This window comes from Taeniopygia guttata, chromosome 7 (genome assembly GCF_048771995.1).
Source record: "Taeniopygia guttata chromosome 7, bTaeGut7.mat, whole genome shotgun sequence".
In the NCBI taxonomy this organism is placed as follows: Eukaryota; Metazoa; Chordata; class Aves; order Passeriformes; family Estrildidae; genus Taeniopygia; species Taeniopygia guttata.
The window spans coordinates 37,497,746-37,511,197 of NC_133032.1; the positions used below are offsets into that span (position 1 = coordinate 37,497,746).

Here is a 13,452-nt window from a genome sequence, read left to right on the forward strand (position 1 = left end):
TTCGGAAAAATCTGAAAAGCAAATGGCAGCCCTAAAGGTTGGAATGAAACCATTTCAAAGGTGTGTTCTAGTTTTTTTTGCTCACATCCAGAAATAAGTGTGGAAGGTATAGTCCAGGAAGGCTGGGAAGGGATTGGAGAAGGTCAGTTCTCAGTTTTGGTCCTTTGGTTAAGAATTGTATTGGCAAATTCCAATTATTTGGCTGCCAAAATTGGGAGTATTTGAGAAATCTGAATTCTGAGCTCGGATGGAAACGCAGGGGTCTGAGTAAGGGTGTTAGTAAAGGTGCAGCCAGTGCAGGGAGAACTTTATCCAGATTATTTCCTGATTGTTTTGAGACATCCCTAGGCTGTGCAGAAAGTGCTTTGGAATGGTGCAGTTCTACCCAGCTGGCACTAGAATAAAACCCTCTTTTATCATCATTTAACAGGGAAATAAAATTGAGCTTCCTATTTCAACATTTGCTGAGGAGAGATTTGTCTTGTGGTCATTCATTATTCACCATAAAGATAAAAGACACTTAGTGCTGTTAGACTGGTCAGTGGTTATGATTGATTAACCCAGCAGATGGAAGAGAAGGAAATGTGGGTTTTAATAAAATGTGCTTGTATAATGTGCATATATAAAATTCTAGAGTATATTTTTATAATAGTATAATGATATTATATCTAAAATATTTCAGGTATTTCTGTAAACACTTATTTTATATATGTGTGTATATATATCATGAAAAGATCTCTGTCAGAAGATACAAAACAGAATGATTGGTTTGAATTTGTATTTTTTCATCATTTTGACTTTATAATTTTCAAACTCTGCTGCTGTTATTTTCCCCCCCTTATTACATGAGATAAACACACATCAACTCTTCAGCACATCAAATAAACCAAGAGAAAAATCCCATGAAAGGAACAGAAAATTAAAGGGGAAAAAAAAAAAAAAGTTAGCCCTTTAGATAGTGTTTGTGGGAAATGGATTTGTAGGAAATTCTTAAAACTCGATAGAAGATTCACATAGTGTGTGTCTGTATGTAAACTTAGAGATAAGAAATGTTGGTTTAGAAATGCCACGGAATGGGACAGACATTGTTGAGAGAGAAATAGAACTAGAAACAAGTTTCAAAGGATGGTTTTGTAGAAAAGATGAGATGTTTTGGAGAAATGGATGAAAACTGTATTGTGTTAGGTTTCAGGAGGGGTAATTTTAGATGATTTGCTTTAAGGCATTTGTAGCATGGCGTGGTAAAAGCTAATAGGCTAAGAAATAATTAGGAAATAGTTGGGGTTTGATTGTGATGGTGTGAATTGTAACACTCGCTGAGAATTTTCTACAAATCCATTTCCCACAGTATTTGGGTAAGACGTAATTCCAGGCTGCAGCTGGCAGAGAGCAAATTCCATCAGGAGAATTGGCTGATCTTGTGAGACCCAAATTCCATCATTTTTTTTTAACATGACTGTGGATCCATCTCTTTGCTTGCTGCCCATCCCATTTGGGTGCTTTGCTTTCTAATCCCCCAAATCCACTAATTTTCCTTCCCTTTCTCTCTCTCTGGCAGGTCAGTTCCACTTAGCATGTTAAGGACAGTCATTAAGTCACATTAAGTTTCTTTTTTGCCCCTCTCCGACCCGGTCCACGTCCCGTCCATGCTGCGCTTCCAGGTACTCCGAGCTTCGTAGGATCTCCACGTGTACAGAAGTGTCCAGCTCAGCTCCTCCAGATCCTTGTAGAGTGTCTGGAACATTCCCACCTCAGTAAGGATGATAGGGAGTCTGCCACTCCGAATTCCACGAGCCCTTGGCGCTGCTTAGGTTGGGGCTTCTCCACTCAGAGTGATGCTTTTTCTTGTTTTTCTTTCCCGAGTCCTCCGTTGGCATCGGTAATTCCCGACTTCTGGCATCAAGGAATTAATTATTCAATGACCAAGTGCCATCAAAGGCAGGTGATTGTGCTCTGTCATGACTGATTTCCTGTATAATATACATATTGTTTTATATTTTTAGGGGATGAAAATGTGCTGCTATGTGGTTTAATTTTACTGCTTAACATTTTCAGAAGGAAATTCCCCCAAAGAACCATTTGTAATATCCTGATTTTAAAAAAAAAAAAAAAAATCTTTGGACTGTATAAAATAACCTTTATTGCAGTACCTGGTAAAGAACAAACGGGATGCAGAGAAATCTGTTAGTATAGACGTAGGATTTGAAGTTTGGTAGTTCCATGAATTTATCTGTGTGACCTGTTTCAAAATTAAGCTCTTATTCCCTTGTAGTTCTCCCTACAGTGGTGGGATTTCCTGGAGTGGGATGGCTTTAGCCACATGTTTGTAAGAGTTGTTCCCTAGGAATTTTTAAAGGATTTCAGAATGCTGTGGAAATCTTGCCTTGGAAAATCCGACAAGCATCTCCCTCCTCCCTCTTCCCCCAGACAAGCCCTGATCTGCTCACACCGGAATTCAGATCCCGGAGGGAGCAGTCCTCTACCAGAACAAAGGAAAATAAAATCCCCCAAACCCTTCCTTAAAAAAATCCTAAAGGAGGTGAGGGCTGTACACTCGAGCTGTCCTTTGCAGACCAAATTTGGGAATTTTTTTTGCTGGGATGTGAGGAGCTCATTTCCAGGGGAAGGGAATGTCTTTCTAAGCCACTATATCCACTCATGCTATGGAAGATCCAGGGGGAAGGAAAAGCCTTCCCTGGATCTCTCAGACAGTAAATTTCCATCTTCCCAGCAAGGGGGCACTGGAATTGCTCTGGGAAAGTTCTGCTGGCCGGCAGAAGGTGCTCCTCCTCCTCCTCCTCCTCCTCCTCCTCGTCCTCCTCCCTCCCTCCCCGTCTCCTGGGGCAGGTGGGACTCCAGGAAGCTGGAATTCCAGGAAGGCTCCGGCCCAGCATAGCCCTCTGGTCTTCTTTTGCAGAGACGTTTGCTCTTCTTTAATTTGAGATTGATTGAGATTTTTTTTTTCTTTTTAAGTTCTGAATGTGTAGGTGTAGAACTCTTCATTCCGTAGAACGTTTTGGAAGATTGTGAGTTGACTTTAGATATTTTTTTCTACTGAAATTAGGGTGTTGCAAAGTAAGTTGAACTTAGTTTAACTGGTTTTTGGTTTTTTGGGGTTTTTTTTGTTGGTTTTTTTTTTTAATGTTGCACTATTTTGGGGGAGCATTTTGCTAAACATATTTAATGAAGTTGCAGATTTGCATGTATTTAATTTATTTTGTATTTTCCAAAGTTTTATATTTTCTTTCGTTACGTGCATGTGCACTGCCAGAAGAACGAACTGTGAACTTGCCATATGCAATCTTTAATAAAATCACTAACTCAGAACTACTCTGTGCTATCTTACCAGCTGGTCAGAGCTGAGGTTTCTACTAGGAATTAGCAATCCTCTTGTTTTGGTTCTAGGAAAAGATCCCAAGCTTATTTGCTGTCGAAGATTTTTGTACTGTAAACTTTTTGTTGTGTCAGAGTTCGGTACGGAATTCTATTGTAAATGCAGCATTGATGACAACAAAAAGGTCTGGATTCCTCGAGGCATCAGCAGGAATTTTTTGGGGACAGTTCTGCCAGCCCCCTGCAGCTTGAGGGAGAAGTGAACTTGGACATCTCTTCCTCGTGCTGGTGCTGATCAGCCAGTCAGTGCCACCAGCAGCAAAACGATGGAGTTTCTCCAAGTTCCCTTTTGCACCAACACTGCAGGAGGACTTTCAGCAATGCCCCAGAGATGCCTTAGGCTAAAATCCTCAAAATGAAATACCTGAGATATTTAATAGCTGGAAGTGATGAATTCTCAGTTGAGCATACTCTGCTTGTATCAGTTTTTATTTTTGAAGCCTATTTTAATTAGGCAACTTCAGTTTGTACCGCGTGTTGTATATTCAACTTTTGTACCATTTCTAAGGCTTTCACATTTTATATCTGGAAAGGAAAACCACACATCTGCTCTGCAAAGATCCAAACCTGTCTCTTGCTGTTTCCTGACCCTGTCTTCCTTTCTTTGCTTTTTGAGTGTTGTGTTCTATTTATTCCAGGCTCATTTTTAAAGTTGTGGTTTTGTAAAGCGCAAATGCAATTTCCCATCTAAAAATGTCATGCATGGGACAAACTGGGGTGGAAATACCATTCCTGAATGGAAAACGGATTTCAGATGGAACTAAAGTGCATATTGTTCTTTTTGCTAGTAATTGAAAAATATTTCTGGCTCACTTGAGCTTCTCTTAATGATATGTTCAAATATCTTGTGTTTGTCCTTGAGTTCACGTTTCATCGACTTGTTTTCTGGAAAGCAAGGAAAGTTTTAAGCTTGGAAAGACCTTGGCTGATGCATTTTTAAGTTTTGTATTAAACTCAACAAGGGTGAGAGTTGGATTATCCTGAAGGTACTGAAAACCTAAAAATTTAAGTCACAAACAAAATTTTGCTACAACAATTCCTGCCCACAGAGCCTTGAGTAGCTTTTCATTTTCACTTTATAAAGCCTAATGGACTAAGATGCACATTTGTCTGAAATCTTTATAAATTATAGGATCACGGAATGGTTTGGTTGGAAGGGATTTTAAAGATCAGCTGATTACACCCCCTGCCATGGGCAGGGACACCTTCCACTGCCCCAAGCTGCTCCAAGCCCTGTCCAACCTGGCTTTGGACACTTCCAGGGATCCAGGGGCAGCCCCAGCTTCTCTGGGCACCCTCGCAGGATTCCTTCCCAATATCCCATCTAACCCTGCCCTAAGGCTTGAAAATAAACAAAATCAAGAATTCTCCTTTGAACATGGTTTTATCCGAAGAACTGTTTAAATAACGGCAACAAAGGTCCAAAAGGAAAGGGCTCATCGGCTTCCCCTCACGTAACCACGGCTGAAGTACTCCTCCACGGGGTGTGGGGGGAAAAAAAGAGGGAAACATGGGCAGGATAATCTGAATCTCCCCTTGCTTTGACTTTTGTCCCACCATCCGCTGTGCGGGATGGCAGCGCCGCCCCGCTGCCCGCGGGGAGCCACGGGCGGGGGCGTTCTGTAGATTTTCCCTGTCTAGTTTGTAAAGTGTGTAACGTGTACTGCAGATGTGTATTCTCTGGGCTCTATGTATCTTTACAGTAGTGTTCAATTTAGGAGAAAAATAAGAGAAAAACAAAACAAAGAAACAACAAAAAAAAAAGAATAAATGGTGGACACGTTTTGCTGGTAACAAGGGGAATTTTATTTTTTTTTTTTGCCATTGCATCAAATGATGCTGAACTGTATTAAACTCTTGATAGCAGAGCTGAACCCTCCTCCTCCCCCCAGCCCGCGGAGAGAAGTCTTTTATCTTCGTGCTGAAGTTCTGTCGGAGATGGATGGATACACTGGCAGACTGCATGATGTATCATTCGAAATCCGTTACAGTGGAAAATAAAACTGAACTGAACTCTGCCGTGTGGGCCTGGTGTGACACGGGACAGGGCACTCCGTGCAGCAGTGACAGCTCCCTGTGACAGGGACAGCACCCAGGGAATGCCTGGAGCTGTGTCCGGGCATGTTTGGGGTGGATTTTAGGGAAAGGTTCTTCCCCCAGAGGGTGCTGGCACTGCCCAGGCTCCCCAGGGAATGGCACATTCCCAAGGCTGCCAGAGCTCCAGGAGGGTTTGGACACTGCTCCCAGGGGTGCCCAGGGTGGGATTTGGGGGTGTCTGTGCAAGACCAGGAGCTGGATCCATCATCCTGTGGGTCCCTTCCAGCTCAGGATGTTCCCTGATCCCATTGGGGACCCATTCAGTGGAAATGCATTCCAAAGTGGGCCGAGTCCACGCTCTGCATTTCAGCTTTCATTCTGAACCTGTAGAAAGTCATTCACAAAATGATAAAATCCCAGACTGGTTTGGGTTGGAAGGGACCCTAAAGCTCATCCCATCCCACCCCTGCCATGGCAGGGACATCTCCCACTGTCCCAGGCTGCTCCAAGCCCTGTCCAGCCTGGCCTTGGACACTGCCAGGGATCCAGGGGCACTAATTAAAAGATTTGGGTGACTGGGGAATGAACAAAGCAGAATTTTACATGTTTTAAATAAATAATTTCATCATCTCTACTACCTCTCCATGGATATATTCCTTTTCCCTCCTCTTTTTCATTAGCCTGGAGGATGACAGGGAGACTCTTCCCTTGTGCATGTATTTCCATTTTTATAGGAATATTACACTCACTTTATGTAAAAGTTCATGTGTCCTTGCCACTTCCCTGAAGTCAGACTCGGGAGTTTTAGAAACAGCTTATTTCTAGTAATTATTACTCTGAGCGTTTCACAATTAAATCATTACTTTTCTCCTCAGCAATGCAAATTCTGGGTGCTCCAAGGTTTCTTTAGGAATGGATTGCTGGTTTTTTTGGTTTTTTTGTTTTGTTTTGTTTTTGGTTTTTTTTTTTCTGCTGAGTAGAGTCCTAATGAGGATTCTGTGGGTTTTTTTGCACCATAAAAAAATAAGCAGACTTAGAAATCAGCCCAGTAAAATTTGGAATCGATTATTAAAAATGATGAATACATTTTGGGCTGTGATACATTTTGGTTTTGGTGCCCAAGAAGCACTTCCTCACCCTCTGAGAAGCCCCTGCAGGATGAGGAAGAAGAGGCTTGCCAGTGGAGATGGTTTCTATTAAGGACAGCAGGTGGGAAGTCCAAACATCCCCCAAAAGTCCAGCAGAGGAAGGCAAACACTGCAGGGTGCCAGAGCTCTTTCCATGAGGCAAAAAACATTCACCTTCAAGATCTCCTCGATAAAGCTCATGCCTGGAGGATGAACTCAATTAGAGAGCAGACTGCTTGCAAGTGTATCCCTACAATTTCGCTTTCGGAATGTGGGATTGCATCACTTAATTAAGGCTATGAAAACAGCACAAATTACTGTATCCATTTCCAAGAACCTTTCGCAAGAACGCAGCAAATAAACAAAAGAACGGGAGTTGCATCCTTAGAAAAAGACCCACCGCAAGGCTGCGAACACTTGTTAGCTCAGACAGAAACACTTGGGATCAGCAGATCTGATCAGCAGAGCTGATCCCAAGGGAAGCTGTATTTATCCTAAAATGATCCCAAGGGAAGCTGTATTTAGCCTAAAATGAGGATATTCGGTGGTGCTCATGATGCGCTCGGCTGGAAAACTGACGCGTGGCTCCCGGGACAGGGGGTGCGGGGAGGTTTCAGTGCCAAGGAGCCCCGGGAGGTTCGGGAGCCGCCTCCTGTCCCCGCAGGTGTTGGTGGCACCGCCCTGCCCGCAGGTGCCACCGCCCCGGGGGCGGGCACGACCCGCTCCGCCCCGGCCGCTCCTCCGCTCCGCCCGCACGGCGGGGCCGACATCGCGGGGTGCTGCTGCTCCGTGTCCCGCTGTCCTGCTGTCCTGCTGTCCCCGTGTCCCCTGTCCCGTGTCCCGGCACCGAGGGTGAGTGCGGGGAAGGGCCCGGGAGGGGAGCGCGGAGCGGGGCGGGTTTGGGGATGCGGGTCCCGCTCCGCCGCCCCCGGTGATGCTGAGCGGTGGCACCGGAGGGAGCGGGCACGGCGAGGTGGCACCAAGGTCTGGGTGTCCTCTGTCCCACGGGGACTGGGAGGTGGCACCGAAATCTGCGTGTCCCAAGCTCCATGGGGACTCAGAGGTGGCACAGCAATCTGGGTGTCCCCAGCCCCATGGGGACCCAGAGGTGGCACCGCAGTCTGGGTGTCCCCAGCCCCACAGGGACTCAGAGGTGGCACCGCAGTCTGGGTGTCCCCAGCACCATGGGGACTCAGAGGTGGCACCAAAAATCAGGGTGTCCCCAGCCCCACTGGAGAGTGAAGTGGCACCGAAATCTGGGTGTCCTCAGCTCCCGGGGACTGGGAGGTGGCACCGCAGTCTGGGTGTCCCCAGCTCCATGGGGACTGGGAGGTGGCACTGAAATCTGTGTGCCCCAAGCTCCCGGGGAGTTGGAGGTGGCGCCTCAATCTGCGTGTCCCCAGCTCCACGGGGACTCAAAGGTGGCACCGCAGTCTGGGTGTCCCCAGCTCCAGGGGAGTGGGAGGTGGCACTGCAGTCTGGGTGTCCCCAGCCCCATGGGGACTGGGAGGTGGCACCGCAGTCTGGGTGTCCCCAGCTCCATGGGGACTGGAGGTGGCACCGAAATCTGGGTGTCCCCAGCTCCCATGGAGTCAGAGGTGACACCGCAATCTGGGTGTCCCCAGCCCCATGGGGACTCAGAGGTGGCACCGCGGTCTGGGTGTCCCAAGCTCCCGGGGACTCAGAGGTGGCACAGCAATCTGGGTGTCCCCAGCCCCATGGGGACCCAGAGGTGGCACCGCAGTCTGGGTGTCCCCAGTTCCACGGGGACTCAGAGGTGGCACCGCAGTCTGGCTGTCCCCAGCCCCACCAGAGGGCGAAGTGGCACCGAAATCTGCGTGTCCCCAGCTCCACAGGGAGTGGGAGGTGGCACCAGAATCTGGGTGTCCCCAGCCCCACAGGGACTGGAGGTGGCACCACAGTCTGGGTGTCCCCAGCACCATGGGGACCCAGAGGTGGCACCGCAGTCTGCGTGTCCCCAGCCCCATGGGGACCCAGAGGTGGCACCAAAATCAGGGTGTCCCCAGCCCCACCAGAGTGTGAAGTGGCACCAAAATCTGGGTGTCCTCAGCTCCCGGGGAATGGAAAGTGCCACTGAAATCAGTGCCACTGAAATCAGTGACATGTCCAGACCCAGTTTTGGGGAGTGGGAGGTGACACCACAAGAGGGTGTCCCCAGGCCTGCTGGTTTTGGGGAATGGGAGGGAGCACCAAAATCAGGGTGTCAGCAGCTCTGGTGGTTGTGGGGAGAAGGAGGTGGCACTGAAAACAAGTGTCTTCAACCCTGGCAGTTTTGGCACCTCAATGAAGGTGTCCCCAGCCACACAGGAAGCAGGAGGTGTCACCAACATCAGGGTGTCCCCAGCAGCTGTGGCACTGGCAGGAAGGAGCCAGGCTGTGGGAAGCACTGGGTGTGCAGCGTGGAGTGCCTGGGACCCAATTCACAGCCTGTGTTTAACAGGTCCCTTGTAAAAGTGCAGTTATTACACATCTCCTGATGATTATAGAGCTGTAAAAAGAACTGGGCTCCGTGTTCCACAGGTGTGGACGCCAACCTCGGGCTCTTTAGCAGTGGGGGTTCACCGTAGGAAGTGACAGAACACGATAAAAATGTACTTAGTGCAGCAAAACCTGAGTGAAAATACAAGCTGCCCACCCTGAAGGCTGCTGAGGGATTTTGGATAAGGGCCTGGAGTGGCAGGATGTGTGGCAGGACGTGGGGGAATGGCTTCCCACTGCCAGAGGGCATGGAGGGATGGGATATTGGGAAGGAATTCCTCACTGGGAGGGTGGGGAAGCGCTGGCACAGGTGCCCAGAGCAGCTGGGGCTGCCCCTGGATCCCTGGAAGTGCCCAAGGCCAGGTTGGATGGGGTTTGGAGCAGCCTGGGATGGTGGAAGGTGTCCCTGCCCATGGCACAGGGTGGACTGGGATGTGTTTAAGATCCCCACAACCTAAACCATCCTGTGATCCTATAAAAGCACATGGGCAGGTGCTGGGCTGACCCTGGCAGGTTGGAAAAATGCTGCCTTTAGCATGGTATTTTTCTTCAGAATGGACACAGCCTTGTGGTCCCTCTTCCCTACATCCAGCTGCACATCCTTGTGCTGAATCAGGCTGTAAATCCCTTGGAACAACACCCAGAGCAGCTGCAGAGCCGTGTACCAGAAATCCCATGCTGGTAATCCCAGATGCTCAGAGAATGAGTCAAGTTTCTCTCCCCCAATCAACATGTTTTTGTTTAAAATCATTAAATATGAAGCGTTGAGATCTCTGTTCCTCAGGTCAGTTTTGAACCTCTGTGTTTTTGACTTTGAACCTCCCCATGGTCGCACCTCTGCTTGGATGAGTTTGTAAGGAAAGGACAGAAAGATTAAAATGTTTGTGATGACAAAGAATAAAGTGTGAGAGCACAAAGATCAGCTCAGAGAAGGAGAATTCAGAGCTGACTCTGTCCCAGTTTTGTGTGTCTGTCCCCTTGCCCAGCCAGGCCCTGTACCTGCAGCGCAGGTGAATTCCAGAGGTAATTGCAGAGGGATGTTTTATGGCAGGGAGCAGGGGAGTTGTCCAGGTTGTTCCACAGCTTGGTGATTCATCAACCTCTGCCTGGTGATATTTTACTCTTCAGTCAGCCCACAATTAACTCACTTACCCCAGTTTCCCCTCTTCCCACCGTGCCTTCCTTGCTTTAAGTCAATTAGTGCTTCCCAGCGTGATAATTGCTCAGCTCCCTGCCAGTCCCATCCTCTCAGTGACATCTTTTCCAGAGGGATAATCTGCAGGCCTTTAGCCTCTCTGAGGTTTGACATTGGGTCAAATGGGAGATCCCATAATCAGTGGGATGGATCCTGCCTGCTGATCCTGGTGGCGTGAATTCCCTTTGTCTGAGCCAGGGAGGTGATTGTCATTAGCACCCCGAGGTGCTGCAAGGAAAAAATATTCCTTTTTTTCCTTTTTCTTGCACCCTTGGGAGCTCTGTAGTGTTGGAATTTGAGGTATTGATGATTCTGAGATTGTAAAAAGTCTCTGTGTTTTTGCTTTGTTGCCAAAGAAGTCATAATTCATCTGTGCTGTTTCAAGGTTGTTTATTCTGTTTATCTCTAACATGTTCTGCTGCCCTGCCGCAGCTCTGTCCTGCAGGGCAGCGTGTGGGGCTCTGCCCTCAGTGGGATGGTACAAACATTAAATACCAGAAACTACCTGTGCTGGATTTACAATAACGTGCCAATATCTGTCACCTACGTTGGACAGTGTGTCCCCAGCCTGAACCAACAGAAAAATGCCAACACCACAGTGAAACATGGAGGGCATGAAGAAGGAGGAAAAGGACAAGGCACACCCAATTTCCTCCATCTTGTCCCCTTTGGACCCCTCATCTAGAATCCTAAAATTTTACTTTTGCACCCGTGCCACACTTAATTATTGCTTATATCAACCACTCAGAGCTTGTAATTGATCCTGTGAGATTGCAAACTCTTTTCCATGGGCAGAGATCACAGCCAGTGTCTCTGGGGGCTCTGTCCAGGGGGTTCCTGACCCCTGCCAGGGTCCCAGGGCAGCCAGAGGGATTTTCTGGATTCCCACACTGTTGGAGAGACACTTGGGCCTTGTTAACTCAAGGTTGAGGCAGGTTATCCCAGTCTCTTGCTGCCTGGTTTTCCATTTTCCCAAGTTTCAGCTGTGAGAGAAGAAAGAGGGAGTATTTCCTTTTATCCTGTTTATATGGTTGTGGCAATTACGTAGGAGAACCCTGTCCAGAATCAGGAGTTACAAACTTGGGTTACAAACAGAAGTCATCAAGTGGAGGATTTCCATCCCATGGAAGATTCCCAACCCATGGAAGATTCCCTGCCTGTGGAAGATTCCCTTCCCACAGCAGGGGCTTGCAACAAGATGAGCTTTAAGGTCCCTTCCAACCCAAACCATTCTGTGATTAAAAATTTTAAAAAATAATAATTTTGCTGCATGAAGTCTGATACTTCTGAAAATTCCCCCTTTTTTTTTTTTTAATTATTTTTTTTCCCAAGTCTGTATTCCTCAATACTTTAATTCCTTTCCTCAGGTCTATTGGCTGGATCTTGTGGACTCAAAGGAAAGGAATGCTTCGGTTATTCCTGTGTGTGCCTCAAAGGCCTCCTGGATGAGGTGCATGTCCAACAGTTCAGAAGTGGTGAAAAGGCACCTTTGATAGTTCCATGCCAATAAACTTCAGAAGGAATTTCAGGTGGCAGCTTTCCTGAAGGATTGAGGCGGATTGAGTGATGCACGAGATGCTGGCAGGTATTTTTCCAGTAATTGCTGGGAGAATCTTTCAGCCTAAATAAGGAGGTTTCACCTGGGCTTTGCACATGATTTCAGCAGAATTTTGATCACCAGGATGGTCATTCCAAGTGCCAAATGCTGAAGGTCAGCTTGGACAGGGCTTGGGGCAACCTGGGGCAGTGGAAGGTGTCCCTGTCCTGCAGTGGGATCAGTTTAAGGTCCCTTCCAACCCAAACCATCCTGGGATTCCGTGATTTTCAGTGAAGGCTCAGGATAACCCTTGGCATTCCTTGTTTTCTTGCTGTGTCTACCATCCAACAAAGTGAATTTGGGATTTCTTGCCTCAAGCCTGGGGCTTTTTGATGTGCCTGGGTTGAACTACAGGCTTTGGCTTTGCACCAAACTGGGGGTGAAATGGTTTTTATTTGGGTTTTGCCTGGGTTTTGCTTTGATGTTCAAACAAATCTGAACTGTTGTGTGAAACCTGCTTGGAAGAAGCTTCCAAACCCCATCATTGATATCATCTTACAGGTCTGGAAGTGGGGCAGTAAAGGATTAGAACCTGAGGGTTTGTGTTAAAGAAACCCTACAGAATCATCCTGGAATTTTTTGGGGTTGGAAAGGCCCTTAAAGCTCATCCCATTCCCAGCAATTCTCCTGAGGTTTGTACAGGTGGCAGAGGTAGAACCCAGTCCTGCCCTCATTGCTCTTCAGGGAAAATTGTGGTTTCTTAAATTCAATGTTTCCACTCCCCAGCTCTCAGTCCAGGGGACAGCCCACCCCATCCTTCATTTTCACCCTTCATTTTCCTGCATTTTTTGTAAACATGTTAAAAAACAAAGTGGGAAGACATCCTTGCAACAATGGGGTGTAAATAGATTGGACATTCTGCTTCTTCAAAATGTTGAAGTAGAGTTGTTCCCACACTCATAATTAGTTTTGCCCATAAAATAGTGTGTCTGTGAGAACAATTGTCTTACCTATGTCAAAATGTCTGTGTTTTCCTATAAAGAAATGTGTTTTTCTTCCTTGTAGCCCAGTTACACGATTATTTCCAAATGTTAGGGAAGCCAAGACTGAAATCCCACCTTGATTTTTATGGATGGAGAGTTAATAAATTGTAGGAGCAGCCTTGCCTTAGGTTTAAGTGGAAGATACTGTAATTTTTGTCTGTTCTTTCAAATGTAACAGGCAAAAAACCTGTGTGAAACACCATCTTTAGGGGTATCACAACAATTAATTCCCTGGTGGCCCCATAGAACTTTTCACCCCTTCAATCTCTGCCACAGAGTGGAGGGTTGATGTTGGAATTATGGTTACTGAGAATTTTGGATTTTTCTGTGTTGATTGGTATTGATTTTTAAGAGAGTATTTTGTTTGATTTGAAGTTGTAGAGAAACCATTATAGAGAATGTGGGAGTGGAGTTTGGATAGAAATGTGTGATATCACAGGGTGGAAAACTCAAAGTTTAAGGGTTTAGAATATAGGAATATAAATAAAGCAAGGTGGAGGTTTTAGGATGGATGCTGGTCCTTCTCCTTCTTCTCTTCCTCCTCCTCCTCCTCCTTCTTTTTCTCCATGGGTTTGGGTGGTTTTGTGTAATTGGATAAAAAAGTCCCCATTGTGGGCATGG

The 13,452-nt window shown here is 46.8% G+C and overlaps 2 protein-coding genes across 4 annotated transcripts in view; both read left to right on the forward strand.

The window, feature by feature from the left end:
- Positions 1 to 5,406, forward strand: part of KIF5C (kinesin family member 5C) — a 68,091-nt gene extending 62,685 nt beyond the window's left edge. Inside the window, exon 26 of one of the 2 annotated variants that reach the window (XM_072931751.1) lies at positions 1,559 to 5,106. The gene's annotated coding sequence lies outside the window, so the exon portion shown is untranslated. Of the gene's footprint in view, positions 1 to 1,558 lie in introns of both variants that reach the window. The other variant, XM_030278138.4, reaches the window with a different exon arrangement.
- A 1,597-nt stretch (positions 5,407 to 7,003) lies between these two features.
- LYPD6B (LY6/PLAUR domain containing 6B) overlaps positions 7,004 to 13,452 on the forward strand; it is a 45,303-nt gene continuing 38,854 nt past the window's right edge. Inside the window, exons 1-2 of one of the 2 annotated variants that reach the window (XM_072931754.1) lie at positions 7,286 to 7,409; positions 11,619 to 11,836. Coding sequence is in view for 1 of the 2 variants with exons in the window: in XM_072931753.1 (XP_072787854.1) it covers positions 7,089 to 7,409 (321 nt within the window). In the remaining variant the exon portion in view is untranslated. Of the gene's footprint in view, positions 7,410 to 11,618; positions 11,837 to 13,452 lie in introns of both variants that reach the window. The other variant, XM_072931753.1, reaches the window with a different exon arrangement.